The sequence below is a fragment of the Cygnus olor genome, chromosome 6 (assembly GCF_009769625.2).
Source record: "Cygnus olor isolate bCygOlo1 chromosome 6, bCygOlo1.pri.v2, whole genome shotgun sequence".
In the NCBI taxonomy this organism is placed as follows: Eukaryota; Metazoa; Chordata; class Aves; order Anseriformes; family Anatidae; genus Cygnus; species Cygnus olor.
The window spans coordinates 13,301,642-13,322,742 of NC_049174.1; the positions used below are offsets into that span (position 1 = coordinate 13,301,642).

General features: G+C 38.7%; 2 protein-coding genes across 13 annotated transcripts in view; both read right to left on the reverse strand.

Moving 5' to 3' along the window:
• The window catches only part of ADAM23 (ADAM metallopeptidase domain 23), a 74,598-nt gene extending 60,492 nt beyond the window's left edge, over nucleotides 1-14,106 (reverse strand). For 2 of the 10 annotated variants that reach the window (XM_040561391.1, XM_040561385.1), the window contains exons 1-3: nucleotides 13,735-14,105; nucleotides 12,437-12,663; nucleotides 4,839-4,915 (exon numbers count right to left, since the gene is read on the reverse strand). In XM_040561391.1, coding sequence (XP_040417325.1) covers nucleotides 4,839-4,915; nucleotides 12,437-12,663; nucleotides 13,735-13,897 — 467 coding nt within the window. In that variant the 5' untranslated portion in view covers nucleotides 13,898-14,105. Of the gene's footprint in view, nucleotides 1-4,838; nucleotides 4,916-12,436; nucleotides 12,664-13,734 lie in introns of all 10 variants that reach the window. The other 8 variants (XM_040561390.1, XM_040561386.1, XM_040561392.1 and 5 more) reach the window with 6 other exon arrangements.
• A 73-nt stretch (nucleotides 14,107-14,179) lies between these two features.
• Nucleotides 14,180-21,101, reverse strand: part of ZDBF2 (zinc finger DBF-type containing 2) — a 37,557-nt gene continuing 30,635 nt past the window's right edge. Inside the window, exons 9-10 of one of the 3 annotated variants that reach the window (XR_005821017.1) lie at nucleotides 14,748-14,830; nucleotides 14,180-14,429 (exon numbers count right to left, since the gene is read on the reverse strand). The gene's annotated coding sequence lies outside the window, so the exon portion shown is untranslated. Of the gene's footprint in view, nucleotides 14,430-14,747; nucleotides 14,831-15,801; nucleotides 16,055-21,101 lie in introns of those variants that run through there. The other 2 variants (XR_005821016.1, XR_005821018.1) reach the window with 2 other exon arrangements.

The following is a 21,101-nucleotide window of genomic DNA, read 5'->3' on the forward strand; positions in this document are numbered from 1 at the left end:
CATTATTTTAATTTTATGTTTTGTGAAAAGCACCTCCTTTATTTGATGTCCATAGGTGTTACACTGGAAGAGGCAATAAACATCCTCCTCCTGCCAGGTAGAATTTTGTAACATTGTCTTATTTCCTCACATGTACATTTGCAATGCCCTGAGCTTGTTGACCCTAACAATCCACCAGTCCAATAGCTGTGGTCACATCTCAGCTGACAGCTATTCTATACCCTGCTTAGAAGGGTGTGATATCCACACTTGATTAATTCCAGAATAAAGAACGCACATAATAAAGTCTTTTCACTCTTAAAGTGTCAGACAAGAAGGATAACATTTACAACACCAATATCTGCATTTTGATAAGACAAACAGCATGCATGTCCTCTCAGATTTTTGTTTCTTTAAACCAAATTCTTCTCAGAAGCTTCCAATATATTCCATGCATGAACATACTTCCCAAGAGCGCTTAAAATAAAGTGGAACTTCTAACAGAAATGAGCCTATCCTGAGTTTCCTATAGTTCTGTTGAAACAAGCTATACTGTATGTGAATTTATTGATAGACTTTCATTGCACAGCGGCATTAATTACTACAGGGAAATCTAAAACTTGAGTGCTTGTAAGTCAGACACTCTAACATTAATTTATATGGCTGCAGTTATAAGTCCTCTTCTATAAAACTCGTACAGAAACAAATGCACATACACATTTTTATTTTATAGATATTGGCCAAAGAGAAAGGGATGAGATAAATAAAAATGAGACAAGGAAAATATTAAAAAGACTGATCTGGAAAGTTCTAGAAGGAATGAAAGAGGAGCTGAAAATACTGCTGATAAACATTTGAGAAATTGAGCTAAGAGTGCAGCCTCTTAGTATGTGGCAGGATTGGTATTACCTCCCACTGAACTTCTGGAATACTGACTAAGTAAAACACAAAACTGTGCACATTAGTGAACATATAAATGCTCAGGCATGCATATTATAAATACACATTTTTATCATAGCCTTAATGACAGGATGGAACAGAATAGCTGAAGAGAATCATGCTAAACACATACACAAAATTAGAGAAAATAGTAAGAGGACAGAATAACTGAAATATTGCTTACAATTTAGTTTCTAGTTTGCGGCTGAATACAATAATTGAAAATTAAGTGCCTCCACATTATCAGGTATTTCTAACTCTTGCAAAGACAACAGACAACATTTTTTCACATTATTGTGTGTTGAAAAACATGGAGAGTTTTTAGCGTCTCCCTCCAACACTTTTTACATGCGGAATGCCCACTGAAGCAAGTAACTGAATAGGTTGCCTCCAGTTCTGGGAGTTGGAAATGAGGCAGTAAAGCTGCTACCTGCAGCTCAGACTCAAGACCACAGATACTCACATGAGTACACACACTTTGTTTTAAAATCCTAACACTGATTTCTTTGCATCTCATCTGTAACAGAAATTTGTTAAAAGCAGGCTAAACTTGCCACAGTAATACTATCATATTTAATTTATGCAGCTCATGTATCTCATAGGATCCATTTACACTTGACTTTAAGAAAATGTTATAAATATTTGAAGTTTCCTCCTGGAAAAGTTATGACTAGTTTTCGCGTTTCCAATTAAAAAAAAAAAAAACTGATTAGATTCACAAAAAATCCAGTTACTGGCTTTCTTTTTGAAATTCTGCTAACAATGTTATCTGCTCTGTGACTATTCTCATATGACATTCAGCCTTTCAGAAATACATACAAAAGACAACAAACCATTTACAAGCTTAAAACTGGTGGATAACATTGGCTGCACCATGCTGGCTGTAATGCTGCTTCTCATCTAATAGGGAATGACTGCTCACACTAATCATCATATTTTAATGTCTCAAATATTTAAGTCATATTACAGTCAAATGTGGTTTTTTTTTTTCAGTTCATGCCAAAGATGCCAGTTTTTTTTTCATATAATCTCTTCATCGTGGAAAAAAAAATTGGAAATTTAGGTGGACTTCTACAGAAAAAAGAAAGCAAAGCTGAAAAATATGACCTACACCCCCATCCCACCCCTAAATCTTGAAGGAAGTTAGTTTTCAATGGGAAAGGTGGGAAGTCTTTGTTTTTTACGTTCTGTTTCTGTGCAGCTCTGGTACTGAATTTCCCACTCCTTTTTTGTGCCACAGCCTTTAGAATGAATCCCTGTAGGTGAAGGCTCCCAGAGCAGGAGACTCCTTTATTCAGAGGCTGGTGCTAGACCACGAGACAAAAAACGCTGTTTCTGTGACGAAGACAATATAGCCAACTGCCCTCAGCACTAAAAAACAGGAAGTAGACGTTTTTAACTCACTGTTTTTTGCTAATATTTCTCTCTAACGTGTTTTAGTTCTAAACCAGAACATAAAGACTTCTATCTTTAACCAGGACATAAGAGTTACCCACAGAAACACTTGTCCTTCAACTGGAGGATAGCTAAATGCCTTTCACACATTAGTGGAAAAGGGATCATTAAAAAGTAATTTGTTAGCGCCTCTCACACAACTTTTCTAATATGTATAATACATAAATGAAATAAAAGATGAGAAATTGTTCAGATATACTAGAATCATTGATTACACAACTGCATTGTTTAAACAAATTGACACTACTGTGGATAAAAACTTTTTTTTTTCCAATTACTGAACATACTTTTAAAGTGTTTTGTTTTGTTGTTGCTTGCTTTTTAAAAAAAAAAATAAATTGTGGGTTAAGACAATGCTGCATGTTACTATTTCCTTTAAGACAACAGAAAAGTTCAATGACAGCAGAAGCTGCAAATACGCTTTCACAGAATGGTTTGGGTTAGAAGGGACCTCAAAGATCATTTAATTCCAATCCCCTGCCATGGGCAGGGATACCTTGCCCTAGACCAGGTTGCCCAGGGCCCCATCCAACCTGGCCTTGAACACCTCCAGGGATGGGACATCCACAGCTTCCCTGGGCAACCTGTTCCAGTGCCTCACCACACTTTTCAGTGAAGAATTTTTTCCTTGTATCTAATCTAAATGTACCCTCTTTCAGTTTAAAACTATTACCCCTTGTCCTACCGCTACATGTCCTTGTAAAGAGTTCCTCTCCAGCTTTCCTGCAGGCCCCCTTCAGGTACTGGAAAGCTGCTTTAAGGTCTACCTGTAGCCTTTTTTTCTCCAGGCTGAACCACCCCAACTCCCTCAGCCTGTCTTCATGGGGAGGTGCTCCAACCCTCTGATCGTCCTCGTGGCCCTCCTCTGGGCTTGTTCGAATTTGTCCATGTCCTTCTTGTGCTGGGGGTCTCAGAGCTGAACACAGTGCTCCAGTGGGGTCTCACAAGAGCAGGGGAGATGCGTCTCCCTCGACCTGATGGTCATACTTCCATACAGCCCAAAATACAATTGACTTTTATGCAATACTATAGATGATTTTATCTGTCTGGCATTTAGTACTGATTTTATGTTTCTACTTTATTCGTAAACTTTATGGGTGCAAATTTTCAGTAGCACAAAAACCTTCTTACTTTTTTAGAGAAACATACCTCCCTATCTTCAGCTGGGGATATAAACAGAGGCGATACAAACAACTAAACCAACAATGATCTGTATTACAAGTCAGATCTTCCAGACCGGAGAATTATCTGAAATTGGTGTTTACCTTACAAGTAAACAGACTCTAGGCTGCACCTTTCAGTACAGCCAAACCACTAAGACTCCCACGTCATGAGGAACTTCGTGACGATAGTGTCAACAGTATGGTTTCCAAATCATTAAAGATGAGCCAGTCATATAAATATTTACAATATTCCTACATGCCTTGAACAACTAAAGTAATATTTACATTACAGTTCATCGATATATATTAAAAACAAAGCAAAAAAAATCCACACCTTTCAAACACCAATTCTACTGGAATCTCTCTATAAATACAGGACATAAGCCACTGACACATCCAGTCTTTGCCCTTTCAAGTAAATGCTTTGCTGTCCTAAATCAATCTGAGAAGGCATGCAAGTAAAACAGCAAAAATGATGGCAAACATCTCCAGTCACTGTCCAATATACTGAACTATGTTTTACCATGGTATAAATAGAAATGGTGTAGACCAACTTGCATCACTTTCTGTAACATTACTCATGGTAATCTCTCTTCTACAACATTTCCATGCTTACTGCATTTACAATATGTGAACTAAATTACTGATAGCTATCTTCATTTCTCTACTACATATGAAGCATGTTCACTGTATTTTACTGTGATTTATGATGTTATTACACACAGGTTCAGAAACTGTAGGTAGCAAAAGTCAATCATTCTGCAATTGCTTCTGTTGCATCAAAGCATGAAAAAAATACCATAGACAGAATACACAGAAAATGCTAGTCCTTTATTGTTAATCATTGGGGTGTTTTTTTTTATTACTGGAAATTAAATTTTAACAGCTGACAATGTAATTATAGTTGAACTATACATTTTAAATTCATAGTTATAACAATATATTAATACATACTTAGTAATCATAAAGATCATTTACAAATGTAAGAGTAAATGTAAGTTTCAAATGCTCTGCATTTTCACTGTCAGGTTTAGGCTTCTGAAGCCCAAGATATTGCTTTATATATTTCATCTTTAGGTACCATTATTCTTTCTGAGAGATAAAATTTTAAAGGTACAGTACGGATGTCAGTAAGGGTAACATCTACCTTGCTTAAAATAGACTAGATGTTATTTTGTATTAATAAACTTGGACAACAGCATAGTTTTCCATAGATCTTGGAATTTCATGTGCTCCGACCTTGTATCATAAGTTGAAGACAATCAGAACAGGAAAGAAAGAAACCTGAAATTGTGCACTTACTTATTCAAAGTGAGGTCAAGGATGAATTTGGAGTCAAAGGCCTCAATCTGGAAACTTGCCTGGGACAGATGTACAGCCTATAAACATGAACGCATAACAGTATTACAGAGCTTTGCAGAACACTCTAAGTTATCTAAAAGAATCACTGCAACAAGTATTTTTAACAAACAACTGCAAAAAGCAAAGTTATGGAAAGCATGCTTATTTTCATGAATTGCATCAGTAAATTTTTTGCCCTTGCACCAAATTCAGATTCAAAAGGATTTGCCTTTTTAGACAGTAAAGAAAAAAAGAGAAGTACCTGAAATAGTACCTGAAAAGAGTACTTTCAAATATACACACCCATTCCTCACAAAAACAAGCAAAAATGTAGCTTCATATAAATGTCCGTATTTCGCCATAGCCAGATGGCTATGTAACAAAATAATAAGTAACACAGTACACTGTTCATTTAATTATGTTATTGCATTCATTCACTTTAAAAGGCCTGAAATAATTAAAGCATTTGTGATACAAAGCTTCAAGTAAGAAAATCAGAGCAAAGCTTGTATTACATGTTATGAAAGACTTCTTTCAAAGTAATCCCTTCACAATTAAAGGCTTTATATTTGGCATTGTAACCAAGCCAATGTATAGAAGACAGATGCTGCTCAACATAATAAAGTTAGCTAGTCTCATATAGGCAGTTAACTTTAAGGATATTCAATTTTTCTCAAATATATTAATCATGTACTTTATTCTTTTCTATACTGTTGTAAATGAAAGCAAAGACATTTAAAACATGTTCAGCTGTTTTCCAGATAAAAAATAAGAAGAAATAGTCCAAGAGTTTATTTTTGTGAAGACAGTATTCCAACAGGGTAAAAGAGGTCAGATTATCATTAACGTGGTTTATGAACTGCTGTAGAACTGATACTACCAGTGATCCCAAACACTCTACTTAAACAAGTTGAACAAAACAGTAATATCGAAAGTGACTATATTCCTTTTCCAGAGTTAGCTTAGAAAAAAAATATATACTCCTTTTCTTTTCAGCTTGATCCTGGTGCAGCATTTTTTTCACCTCCCCTAACAGACTTAGTATGACTTGAAATACCTTTTTTTTCCCCCCCCCCAAACACTTTTTAGGACAGTAGCAGTATCAAGACTAAATAATTACCTGTAAGAAACAGATATCAAGTAATTTGTTTTCCACTTTAAGTATCTTTTCTGGTTTTGTCACTACTATTGTTCTGGCAGCCAATTACAAACCAAGTAACTAAACGAAACTCTTGAATATATTTCCTTTCAGAAAGATTAACCGATGTTTCAACATACTTCACTGATTAAGGAAATGCTGAAGCATCAAGAATTGACATTATCACCTAAAATAATAAAACATTTCAAAAGTACTTGTGGCAAGTTGGTAATAATGTCTTCAGCTCCTGAAACATGAAAATCCTTAAACTTCAGCACAAGACATCACAGATACGAAAAATTGTGTGTATATAAAAGAAACTACGTAACCTAAAGATTGGGAACTTCATTAAGGGCTGTGAAAACCAAACAACAAGTTCTGGTTCCCAAAAGACCCCGACCCAGCAACTGGAGGCTGGGAGACCAGTCTAGGAAGTAGCACTCCGTGAACGTTACACCCATACATCCATCCCTCCCTAGGCATCTGCTACTGATTGCTCTTACGGACAGCTAGGTGGATGTCCAGTCTGATCTGCTATAGCTTTTCTTTTGTCCAATCAAGCCCATTTGGTGACACATGTATATCCTTTCTTGTAATTTCTAAACCATCAAATATTTTATCTTTCCAAAATTTAAAGTTACTTAAAGGAACTTGTATTCTCAGTTTATAGTAATACCAGAAAAAGATCATCCTGTAGTATGAGATGTAATAATAATGTTATTTCTGAAAACAATTTCTTCTGTATATAAACACACCCTTGCTATCTATTACTGTACATCAGTTACAATAGATGTAGTTTCTTACATATAAGCAATTACTGAAAAGCAACTGACGATAATTTGCTACTCTGCCGTAGGGCACGTTCTCCACCAAATTCAGCTCAAACCACTGGTTATAAAAAGAACACGAGATTTTAAATCCTTGCTGTTCAGCAAAAACACTGCTTTGAATTCAGGTGAACGCAATACTCTACTGCTGCAGTGAAATACAGACCTTGTTAATCCAATTTAATAATGTATACCCACCCATGAAAGCCATGAACCAGAAAATCAGATAAAAGTAATGAAACTAAAATGTTTCATCCCAAAACTGACATTTTTTCCTGTAACAAGTTAGCACAGAAAGCCACCAGTGAGTTGTCACCAGGCGTTTTAGCCATTACTATTGCCATGTATCATCACAATGGCAAGAAATATTTCAAAAAATGATCCATGGAATTCTGCTATACATCCTGATCATTTCACAGTATTCTCCTACCACCTACCTTGTAATGCAATGCCTAAAGTATAATCTGAAATATGGGCTTCTTCTGATTCACACAGAAATATAAATTCAAACAAGAATATCAAGTAGATTAGCATACGCTTTGAAGAATATACAGACTAGATATTACACCGTGTGTACCCATATGAAAATTACTACCCATCACCTTTCCGTACCACTTTCATACATTCAGCTGTGCACACCTGCACGAGCATTCTTTACTTATGTATGCAGGAGACTAAGTACCTTTGTACATGTTTATTATATAAAAACCTCTGCAGAGGTTCCTGCTTTGACAGCTGTGGGCTGCTCCAACTGCAAAGCAGCAAAATTACATGAAGTTTTTCTGCAGCAAAGACTTACTAATCAAGTATAGCAGAGTGCGTTAAGGAAGGGCATGAATCTTTAAACATCTTCCCACACACAAATCCAAATTAAAAAAACAAAAGTTCTTCACTGTTCCAGATGCTAGGATTACTAGTGTTGCCACTAGTAATATATAAATACGTATTCAATATAGTATCAAAAGACAAAGCACACAAAATCATCAATTTGCAAGTACTGTAAATGGAAGCTGCACCACAGAAAATTCAGAAAAAAATGCAAACGTCAGCTGAAATACTACAAAGACTCTCCAACAGTCTATTAAACTCATAGACATAAGCTACATGAAGTTCATTCATTAATTTGATCAGTTTTCATTACTTGGGGATTAGAAGTGAAGACTTATCCTAAGATAGGTAAAGGGAATATAATTAATGCATAGGACTTCTCTCTGTATTTCAGTAAGACCTCACAGTATCACTCAAAGGTTATTAACCATACATAATCTTTCATCCTTTACAAAACAGATCTGCTTTTTCTTCAATACCACCTCTTTTACTACGTTCTTTTCACTTCATCTTAAGAATGCTTTCCCTTTCAATTTGAGCACACTACATACTAAAGTTGCATAAGACGCTCTGAGACCTACTAGTCTTCAAAACCTTTAAAACAAGGTAACATAGAATTAAGCCTGGCAGGAATATCATCGTAATTTAAGTTACGAACAGCTGAGTTGAACAGAAGCACAAGTGGAGTGTCCACCCCAAGGAAAATAGTGCAAAATGAACTGGGGGGGAGAGGAGGTATAACTGTCCTGTCTTTGCAGTCAAAACTACTATAACACACTTCTTTCAGTTGTTAGGGTCTTAACAACCCTTTCCTTCTGAAAATTACACTAACAGCTTAGAATTATTAAGACATAAAAGACATTGCTTCTTTATGAATTATGAGAACTTACAATTTCCAGTAATCTAAAAAGTTAGAAACTGCCCAGCACATACAGCTTTCCTTCATAAGTGTATCATTCAACCTATTTTCCACTCAAAATTTGGTATGGTTGCCCTGAGTTCTTTTTCTCTACCAATTCCATTATTGTGAGATCACATCCGATGTTGTAAGATTTCTCCCTCTGCTGGCCACCGTAAGGATTTGCTCTTAGCATTCTGTGACAAATCATGACCCATGTAGTCTTCCCACTAGGTCCTAGCAATCTGGTATGTGCAGTCTATGAAAACATATGAAAGCAGTCATCTGGTTCAATCAAGAGCTTATCAAAAGGCTACATCCATCTGCAAAAGTTGACAAAAGGAGCAGAACGCAGATAACTCAAAGCTCTTCAGCAAGTTTCAGGATTCTTGCGAGCTTCTTTAGTGGATTTTTGTAAGCAGGTACTTTTTTTTTTTTTTTTAAGCATTTCACACTAAAAATAACTTCAGAAGAAATCAAAGAAAACAGCTAACTTTAACTATGAGGAAACCGAGGTGTACAGATTTTAGTGCCTTCAAGTACCAAGTATCCAAAATATATTTTAGAGCATAACGAGAAAAGAGTTTATACACTAGAACTCTGTCCGCCTTGGAGAGACACCATTTCATAGTCAAAACTATGCTGAATGTTCATTCTTGTCAACAGCAGGAAAAATATTTTTGGAAGAACGAGAAGGAATGAGAGAGGTTCTACCCACAGTTTAGATCACATATGCCCTCTCATAATGGTATTTCACCAAATTCAAAAGTAGAAAGGGGATAAAGAAGATCAGCATTAAAAAACAAATTATTTAAATTGGATTCCCCAGTATACTGTATTATTCTCCAGCCCTTCAATTCTCCACATGTAAAGAAGGTTGCAGATCCTTACTTTTAGGAAGAGACTTTGAAATAAAATTTGTTTTTCTTTAAATCATTTTCATATTTTCCTAGCTTTCGTTCTTTCTTCACATGCATACATAACTTCCTGTACCACTCTGCTCTCCATAGTGATTCAGCATTTCTGAGGCATTCAAGCCTAATCCCACAAACTATCCACATGGTTTCTATTCTTCTGGCCACAATAATGAGGTGCCACTGAAAGGGGGTCCATTGAATAATACGCATAGTTAGGGAGTATATCCATATCATGTACCTATAAATGAGACCATTAAGGTTGACAAGAAAATTCAGGTTAAAGGATGCATGGTTCCAAAAACAAGGGGGAAGGGGGGGAATGACACAAAGTAGTATTTTAATTCCGTTTCTGCTCAATGCATATAAGGTCATCAAATTTGTCTTTACATTTTTTCCCCACATGCATACAATGAATCCTAAATATAGATTTCTTTCTTTACCCAGCTACAAAGGTATTTTAGCTATTTCCTTTCATTAGCAGTGTGGGAGGCAGCAAAATCTCACATCAGGATTTACTACAATATAGCGTTTATTTCAATTCTGGGAAAGGATAAAAGCAAGTACTAAAAAGTCCATCCCCTATTTGTGTCTGTCCTCCTCCCCCAAATCATCAACCCCCCCCCATGCGCATCTTTCACAATCCAATTGCTTTGTATTTTCTTTGTGGGTTGTCTTCCTTTGTAATCAGGGAAATAAAAGTCTGCCTAGGATGTAAGAGGTGATTAGAGTGAACGTTCAACAGAACAAAATAAACAAAATATTGATTAGCATCTTATTATTGGTGAAACAGATGGAAGAGCAAAGAAAAGACTTCATTGCAAAGAAAGACATAAGATGTAAACTGGGGGCGGGGGGGAATTGGGGGTGAAGGGGAAGCCCCTTGTGGTGCTCTGGGAGCAGAAGATCAAAAAACAAAAACAATCCAGACAAGGAATATAAACAACCCTCTCCTTCAATTAAATGGATCAAAGCAATATAAGTTTCATGCCAGAAGAATGAAGTCAACATAATGTCAGTTTCCATGAACACCCAACTTTAAGAACCCTTCTCTGGGAGGAACTGCAGTGTTAGCAACGCCTAGGCTTAAAATGGACGCTGAGTCCACTTTACACAAGGCTCAGCACCATGCATACTCAAGGAAATCAATACCAATTCTGTCAGCGCTGATTTCTGCAAAGCTTTACCCCAACAGGTATAGAGATATGGTAGGACACAGGAAGGATAGACAACGGCAGCAATGTTCTTGTGGGAATGCTGGGCAAGTTAAGAGACTGGCAGGCTTTCCCCTCTGTGGATTTCCAAGAAAATCCTCACACAGAAACATGGAAAAGGCACTATTCCCAAAGTCAGGTCTCCAAACATTAGCAAATCGTTTTCTTCCCATATCACTCTCCAAAGAAGGGACGAAGAAAATCCCCAGTGTACAAGTTTATTGAAAAGAACGGTCTTGCTTCACAGACAACTCCCCAGGGGTCAGGGGATAAGCCTCTACATTCCCCCAAAGAAAGGAAATACTAACGCCATTATAGTGAACAGCTTTAGAAGAGAAAATACAATTCCAAAGGACTTACACTTTTCCCATGTTTCTAATGTTTGTATAAACAGAGCACATTCTGTCAGCATGAGCAATAAGAGGGTAAGGAAGGAAGGAAGGTTGTTTTGTTTAATGTATCACTGATGCTGCTTATTCCTTCCTAAATAACATCTGAGACCTTTTTAACTGCTCTGCAAGCCAATATCATGCATGCTTCAAGAAGGTTAGGGTGCTACTTCTGAAGGTAGTATTCTTTTAAGTAACTTCATTTTCCAACAACGGGACAGCTTTTCTGTCCCATCCATAACAGACTGGTATATTTAGATACATCCAAAGGCACATCTGAATAAGTTAGAAAGCAATCTTTCTTCTCATTAAAATATCGAAACTATACAATAATAGCTTACTTCAAAGATTATACAGTAACTCCATGTTAATTTCACATCTGAAATGTCACATAATCAATACCAACAAAAACATACATAATGCATAATAAATCATCTTTTGAAAGTTTCAAAAGAAATGTTAATTTTCTTGGTAAGAACTTCCCTATACATAAGTCTTACAGTAGTATCTTACACACTTATCTGCTTTGCTGTCTCTCTTTTCTACCATGGCAGTCTCTTCCTATACAAACCTTCTTTACCTTCACTTTGCTTTTAACCTGCTATAAGAAATTATTTTTTAAAACACAGATTTATAAAACAGAATGGAATAATTTTAGGGGGTGCCTCTTAAATAACATAGATTAGAAAAGGTTTACCTCTTCACCGAGTTATCACACAAAACCAAAATCATTTAGTCCATACAATTTCAGAAAATTCGTTTTGCTATTTATTATCTGTATCTGTGCAAAATAAAACAGTAACTCTCCCCCCTCAAAAACAAACAAACAAAAACAAACAGGTATTCAGATTTTGACAAAAACTTAACACTTTACAGTGGTCTTCACTGGCCATACAATGGCAGGAAATCAATACTGCATTTATTAGGTAGTGCATGATGCACTCAATGTCAAGTAACTCATGCTTTAAGATCAGAATTCTGAAGAAAATCCCTATACAAACATTTCTCCAGAATGGAGTTATTTTGGAAGAAGCATTTTGCTAATAATAGTATAACGTAAGTCAAGCCACTAGAATTGTATATTGGTCAGACAAGCCAGCCTTGCATAATTCCCATTCATTTTTATCTACAGCTCAGCTTCTGAACCATTCTGAAATCTAAAATAATTGTTTTTAATTAAAACAAGGGAAATGGCATTCCTGTTTAATTACATGTCCTATTTTAATGCCTAAAAACGGTAGTGAGGACCAACATTAAGTCTTGAAGATCTGCAAAATAAACTATTCAAACACAGTTCCACATCACTTTTTTTTTCCCCTAAATTCTGCAGATAAGGCTCTTTTTATCCTACCTTATTGTGCTTCTGCTGGTGCCTTGCTCTAGTATCCAGGATGTGGTAAGGGGTTTCAGAGTCCTTGTTGATGTAATAGATTAGTCTTGAAGGCAGCGTGATTTCTTTCTGGATTGCATTGCTGTAGCTGTTATTTTTACTGCTGCTGCTTTTGTTCTGTTGAAATGTACTCTCTTCATCTGCCAGGACTCCCTCTATACTGCCTGCTGTTTCATTCCAATGCAGGTCTGAGAAAGAAAGATATGCCAGCCATAAATTATATGGCAGAATATGTTTATTTCCATAAAAAAGCAACATACTTACCTTGCAGTATTCTAATATTTCATTAATCACTCAAGCAAACAAAAATACAGCTTATTCATGGAGAGAGATCTTATTCATTATTCACACATGAAATGGTTTCAGAAATAACATTACTTATTTAAACACATGTATATTTTCACATACAGTTACGGATTATAAATATTTTAATGCCTTTCAATCACCAAGAGGAAAAAACCTTAATGGATATGTAGTTAGCTAGCAAAGGAAGATGTAGGGGATAAGTTCTCTTCCCTCTCACAAGACACACACAGAAAAAAATATATATACACACACCTCTAGAAAGATTAAGGATACTTCCCATATTCCCAAGACAAACTGAAATGAGAGTTCATACACACTGAATGCTAATCCATTCTCTTTACATAATGGGAAGTTTTCTAACTCTTAACTTTGACAAGAGCCCTTTTCTTCAGTGGTACCTCGTCAGATGAAATCCTACATCCTTCCTTGTTAAAATTTCAAAACGCAGCCAACCAACATGCAATTTAAAATTGATAGCAACGATTCACAAAACGACTATATCCAGCATTCCATATTATCATAACCCACTCAAAAGTGAATAACCGAAATGCACACACAAAATCCGATCCCAAACAAGTTAGCTTCCTAGTGAGACTCGCACCAAACCCACCTATGTACGCCTGTTTTTTGTCGCATACCTCGCCAGCCTATTTCTCCGCACACCACCCTCCACCTAAACCACTGCAGCACCAGCCCCAGAAGAGCGGAGGCAGGGAAACCTGACATTTTTCTCCTTTTTTATAAGCAAGCGAAGGAAACCTTATCCGAGCCCCGGGCTTCCAAACGCCGGGGAGGGCACGTACACAAAGCTGGAAGGGGCGGAGGAAGAAACGGCTCGGCGGCAGCGCGCTTTACAGGGGTTCAGTGGCCGTGGGAGAAGCAGGGGGGTCGGTAGGGGCGAGGGGGGGGCCGCAGACGGACACGCAGACGGACGGACGTCCCGCCATACCCACCGGCGGCGGCCGGGGGGCACGAGGAGCCGCGGAACAGCAGCAGGAGCAGCAGCAGCCAGACGAGGCGGTCGAGGAGCGGCAGGAGCGCGGGGCGACAGGCGGCGGGGAGGCGGCGGCCGCAACAGCGGGGCTGCCGCGGGGCGATGCTGCCGGGTGGCTTCATGGCTCATAGCGCCCCGCGGGGCGGCCGGCCGGGGCGGGGCGGGGGGGCAGCGCGGAGCTCCGGCCCCCGACGGGCAGCGCCTGAGGGGAGGGAGGCAGAGGCGGCTCCCGCCCGTCTGGCTCCTCGCGCCGCCGTTACCCGTTACCTCAGCGTGAGGGCGGGCGGCGCGCGCGCACCTTCGCCGCTTCTCCCCCCCACCCGCCCATTTCCCCACGCGCGCGCACGCGCGCCGCGCGGTCGCTGTCCGTTGTGCTGCTGCCACCGCCCCCCACGGCCCCACGCGCTCCCCCCGCCCCGTCAGGCGGACCCCGGGAACCACCGCCATGAGATAGAAATAACGGCGCAGAGACCATCGGGCCGCTGCTTTGTGCGCGCTCCGTAGGTTCAGGAGTCTGGAGGAAGTCTAATCTGCGGCCTCACTGTTGATTTCTCCTCAAACCATTTTAGATAGCACATTCTTAGCACGCATTTTGCCCACAGACTTCCAACACCCTCAGAATAGATGCGTTTTATTTTGGTGCAGGTCTCCCTGCTGAGGAAATAAAGATGTTTCTCGTTTTTTGCCTGGCTGTTCCTTTTTATTTCTGTCACCTTATTCCTTCTAAGCTGAGTTTGAGTACCACACAGATTTAGAGAAAGATGAATTTTCTTGGCTTCACCTAATTTTCTTTAGAGCCCAGCTAGCGCTAACCCTGGCTTTGTATCACTAAATTAATTGCTGTTAGTGCTAGTTTAGAAAGAATAAGCAGTTTGACAAATCATTGCTATGCAGACTATTTTATAGCAGTAGTGTTATTTTTTATTTTATTTTTTTTTAGAAAATCATTCTGAATCTGCACATGCTGCTTACCTCACGTTGGTCAGGCAGGTGCTACTTGTGGAAGCTCAGAATCCAAGCACGTAATGGCAGACAGCATCAAGCTATGGGATGACCTGGGGTGAAAAATGACAGAAAACTCTTTAGGGTTTCTGCTGGCTAGGCCTAGGGAGAAACCTATACCAGTTTTCTGTATAAATTGGCATTCCTCATTTTCCCAGACACTTTCCATGCAGTCCATCTAGCCCAGCTATTCATCATTAAATATCACTGGAACTTTTCAGCCAACAGCAGCTCCTCATTTATCCCCATAAACATGTAAACAGATCAAAGGACGAGTTATGTCAGTGTACCTAGATCCAAAATAAATAAGTACAGTCAAAAGAGATATTTTAGAATCAAAGAGTAGACCATACAGTTAAAAATTTAAATCCAGAAACTAACCGCAAGACAAGAAACACAAGTCTAACAACAACAAACACTAACAACAACGAATGCTAGAAGTATCTGCTCTTCAAACTATCAGTTCTTATTTTTACTATCCAGATTCTGAGGTGAAAAAGCAACAATTACCTCTTCCTACAAAGGCTGGCTGCAGCAAATTCTTTCTAGAGCCCTTTTGACTCAAGCAGAAGTGTACAGCAGAAACAATCACATAGCACCATCTCAAGCAGGCATGCTCAGTCTCCCAGGTGCTGATCATGATGTAGCTCAAGCTGCATTTTATAGAACTGCTAAAAAGCTTCAGGTGGGCATGTGCAGTTCAGGAGCATAATCAGCTCCAGATGAAATACTCCACTAAGTGCCTCCACAGGTGCCTTTTTTTTTTTTTTAAAACCTGCTTTCATCTTTGAAAAGACCTTATGAAATAATCTCAAATAGATTGCACTGCAAATGTCTGAAAGCAAAATATCAAAAGCATGGATTATCATGGCAACATCTGTTTCCAATTAAATAAATTGGAACCTCTGAGTCAGAGACATGCAGGAAAACGCTGATAGCCAGTGCTTCAAGACTGGCTATGGAGAAAACGTGTATTACACAAGGTACACACATACTTGCAATCTGTGTGATAAATAAAGCTTACATCACAGCTGCAGACTGTTGCCCAGAGCTTTTACATTCATTGCTCGTTTATCAGGATGGGGGTCAGTGAACGCGTGGAATGAAACTGTGTAATGCTGCAATTCAAATCGTAAGGCTTCAGATGCAAAACTGCTGATAGTAGTCTTGGCTATTCGTACTTGTCAGCTAGTCAGGAAATATCAGACTAGGCCCTGTTACATCAATGGTAAAGACACAGCTTTTCAACACAATCTAATCTCTTTCTCCAGCATCTCCTGAACAAACAAACAAAAAAAAAAAAAAAGTAAAGTGTCAGTGTATCACTTGACTTGGAAAAGTCTCTCTATAGAATATGTTTTTAATGAACTTGCTCCTTACCCAAGGCATAAATAATATTGGTCTTCCTGACTGAGTATTCCAGGAGTGTGTCTTACTGGGATATGAGGAAAATTTCTGGATTTCAACATCAGTGAAACAACCTACCTTCAAATATCTAACACTTATTTCAAGAATCCAGTTAGGTCCTATAACAAAGGGGCACATGGAGTATTCCTGGATATTGCTCACAGACACAAACTATTTCCTGGTTTAATAGAAAGAGAAATATTTCTCTTGCAGATGGAATATGAAGGAGAGAAGTTCAGGAGATACAAACATGGATGACTGATTTATCAAGCAGTAAGACTTGGCCAGTGTTCTTACACCATTCTTGCAATCAAGTTAACAATAGTGATGATCATTACAGAAGAGGAAACTGGAATCTCAAATATTCAGCTCAATGGAGAGCTTCCGAGCACAGAAGGACTGTCTCAGTTACTTTTGTAATAGCAATGATACCAACCAGCAGTTTAAGACTGTCCTTGTGTGACTGAAGGGTATAACACCACAGGACACAGGCAGCGCAAAGAAGCAGAATAGAAGCAGCCATTGCTGAACTGTGCCATCAGGCGAGTGCAGTTCTCAGGTGTGGTTATGACTTACTTGTACGACTGCAGCACTAGCAGGCGCAGCCATAGGCTGCACAAAAACTGGACAAAGTGACAGATCTGTTAGAGAGATTTCCTTTTGATTGGCAGTAGCACATAAATCAGCCAATGCTGTAAACAATACAACAAATATAAGAGTCCTGAGCAGGAAGGGTACCAAGCACACTGCAGGCCTAAAAAGCAATATTTACACATGGGCACTGAGTAACAGTAGAATCTCGTAGCTGGCACATAACTAATCCACACAAACCTCTAATGTGCATGCAAAAGAAGGCAGTAGCCAGTCTCTGTTTCCCAGCACGGGACTAACAGCTAAGACAAAGCTGTGCTGAAATTTCATGCAGCTCATGTTTCATTACTTTCATAAAATACACTACAGCACATATAAAAATATCATGTGCAGTGTAAGTATGAATAATTTATATTTAGAAGAAACCTGGTAATTACAATGAACAATGCAATGCATTAGTATAACCTTTTTTAAAATCATACATTTGAATACTCACTGATTCTCAATGTTCAGCTATTCTCAAATAGCTCCTCAGTCATTAGTGTGAAAGAGAATATTTCTGTAATAATGGCTGTTATTTTTTTTTCCCTTTACATACAATGTAACCATCTCTTGCTACACATCCCACCACCTAACAGCTCTGCAGCAACCCAGCATTTGGTCAGAAAAAAATACATGCTTTTCATTTTTACTGTTCCACTTAGTTTCATTAAATACCTTTCAGCAACCCTGGAAAACAGCATAAACATTGCAGTAATGCAACAAACACATATGAGGTTCAGGAAACGGAGTACTTGCTCTAGATTCTTCTGAAGCAAGCATCGCTTTCCAAGTTGTAGATCTAGCAGAACATGGTTTCTGCTGTTCTTCACTTTACCATCTTCTTGATTTCAACCTCAGACTCTTCAGAGGAAGAGCTTTCTCCTGTTAGTCAGTAGTTCAACAGAGCCCTAAATCCAGCTTTACCCTGTGTACTACTGGGCACAACACTACCTTAAATTAATATTATAAAATATAGTACAGTTGAAATGCCACTTTTTCATTCCAAGTGTCACTCATTTACCAGGTTCTGCATGCTTTGCATTACTGCTAGCTATTCCTCTCACTAGTACTACTACACAAATGAACTCTTTTATGAGTACCATATATGTTCCAGCACTACAGGTTAGAATATACATGGTAGTTAGGATATAATTTCCATCCCCTTTCCTTCAATATTGTGAAATATTAATGGTAAGGTCAAGTGAAGTAAAATGATAAAAAGAATATAACTTAGCAATATGTGGCAAGGAAGAGAAGAATACAACTGTGCCACTAATAACAAGTGAGTCAGATGTTTTAAGTACAGTTCAATTTGTATTCAGGTGAAATGTAGCATCAGTAAGCTACTTTTGATTGCAGTAAAGATTTACTTTGAATAAACTACTACACCAGACTAATTTCAGACTGAACTCGCTGTGTACTCTTGTGTAATTACCTGTGCATTCATAACCAAAGGATTTTACAAGCTGTTCAGTAGGATTCCCCAGCAATGTTGAAACTACTGCATGTAACTCACTGTATACAAGATACTGCAGTGAGGTATTTTTGCCACCAGTGGAAACACTAAAATTCTAAAGGCTCCAATTATTCACCATGTTGCCCAATTTATTAATAAGAAACAGAGCAGCAGCAGAAACACATTGGTCAATGAGGCTATCTAGAACACACTTGTCATCTATTCCAATACAGATATACTTAGCAAGTAAAACATATGCTGCCAGGAGAAAAAGTGCTGCTCTTTTAATAAGCAAGCAGTTCTAACTGTGGCTGTGACATCAGGCCCGCTAGTTCCTTTCACTCTTGCGCATTAACATGAAAAACAGTGTCAAGGAAGAAGGATGGGGTGTTAGGGGAAAACTTACTTAAATATATACTTTTGTTTATACTTTCTTAAAACTAAATAAATACAGTTCACACCCCACGGACTTGCTACAGCTGATCAAATACTTCCAAACGGTAGGTTGTGAAAAAGCCAGACTGCAGCTGCTCCAGTGCAACTTTGCAAAGGAGAGGGAAGGTATAATTGCTCTTTCCTTGACCCACTTACACACGCACATGGGAAAAAAGGACTGCAAGGGACCTCCTGAGGCATCCTGTCCAGCCCCCAGCTACCACTAACAATTCCTCTCATACATTGCATTTAAAAGTAATTGGGGGTTTTGAGGTTCCAATACCACTGGAAAGCTACTCCAGAAGCTCACTGTTTGAATCACTACGTAAATCCTCCTACTTCCCAGCCTAAATTTATTCATGCTCAACAGAAATCTGTTCTTGTGCCAGGGCTCTCAGTAACAGCTCATTCCCCCTGCTGGTAGAAATGACCAGGCTGTCGATGCTTACAGCATCTAAACCCAAGAAGAGATGGGTGAAAATATGAAACTGTAGATGAAAACAGTAAGGATGTTATCTCCAACACAGAGATGACCAGAATAGCAAGGACTGCATTAGCTTGAGAAGCAGAAGGAATATGGCCATGCCAATACAATGCATGCTTGAACTGCTAAACCTCACTGAAAATAGGTACTAGTTACTGGGAAGCTGTCTCTCTGGATATGGACATGCAGCATTTAGAAAGGTACAATAACTCATGTTCCCCCCAAAATTCTAAAAAACACTTTCTCCAGTATTTGCAGGTGCTGTGGCTGCTGCTCAGGTAACACATTTTTACAGTCTGGCTTTCTGTGTGCATTCAGCAGAGCGACCTGTGCTGATGCTGCAGCCATCAGTGCTGTAATCCTGTGTTATGAAAGGTAGGTAAAAATGCTGAGGAACAGCAGTGTTAGTCAGGAAAGGAAAATCCTGGAATTTCCATAAAATGCAGCTCTACAAAATAGGAAAAAAATAGAAACTGCTGCATCCAATTAGGCGTCCTGCCTTTTCTCCGTAGATAAACTTGGACCGGTTTCCCTGCTCCTTTCCTAATTAGGCACAAGGATGAATCATCAGACACAAAACACACTATCCTGAAAGATTCCTATTTGAGGACACATCTAGGATTTGGGACTGACTCCTCTAGAGACCCTAAAACAATATCTAACCATCACTTCTCCAGAGAGGAAGGTCTGAAATTTTAAGAAAAATCTGTGCAGTGATATCAAAGTATTGCATGAGAGGCCTAGTGTGTCTCCTACACTTGAGTTACTAGAAGATATTTCCATGACAAAAACTAAGTTTCAGCATCAGATATGGATCCCAGTTTGGCATTATCATCCTTCCCGCCCTGTCTCCCTGTCCTGGCCTTCTAAGCATATTGCCTTACAATCTTGATATGCAAATAAAGAACATTTTCTCTTGGCTTTCCCCCACCAATCAGTCTGCACCTATGGGTCCCCAAATTTTGATGATTTGGTGATTCTCAGCACCTACCTGCCAAAGACAGTATCTCCTAATGTCAACGTAGTAGTTTTGCAACATCACAATAAAATTATTCAGAGACCCCAGTGAATGCTTTTTATAATTTCTGCTGTTAATTCCTTGAGCAGATTCTTGATTCCTAAGGAAGCTGCACTAAGCTTTTCTATTTCCCAGAGACCAGAAATGATCTGAATTCAATAATATTTACTAGTTTACTAGACTCAAACTGTCAGCACAATAACACAGTGGATACTTTAGGGGATTATTTCTTCCATTTTGTCACTTTGATATAAAGGCAAATGAAGCCCAACAGTCTTTCCTAATGTAGTACACATCCCTCAAGCATCTTGCTAGTTTTCTTGACAAAAGTCTCAGCCACAAACCTTTAGAACACACACAAAAAAAAAACAACAAGCAAACAACATAAAAACCCACCTAGCCCTCACAACCATGGAAGCAGATACTCCCTTCTCTCCCCCACAAGAGCCACACACAGTCTGACCACGTGGATTATCACATCAAGAACCCACCCTTGGGGATTTGAAATTATGCCCTTCACCCTGCTCCTTCCATTCTTCCTTTCGCCCACATGAACTTACACTCAGTCACCTTCCAAAGGTCTTATTATTTCTCTACATGCATATGTTCCACATGATTGTTTAGGGTTGCTTATCTAGCTGGTTAACCATGAGTTTAAGCACGCATCATTAGAGGTTGTTATTATGGAAACGTAGCGGTTTTTGAAGACTTTGTGGAAATTAAGACAGCATTATTCTATTCTACATGGAGTTTCTTTGCAGCATACATGAAGGAGAAAGTGCCAGTTTTCTTATGACATGTCCCCTCAACCCCCCCGCTGGGGGGTGGGGGAGGGATGGAGAATATTTATGATTCAAAACTCATACTTCAAAATACTTTTTTTCTATGATT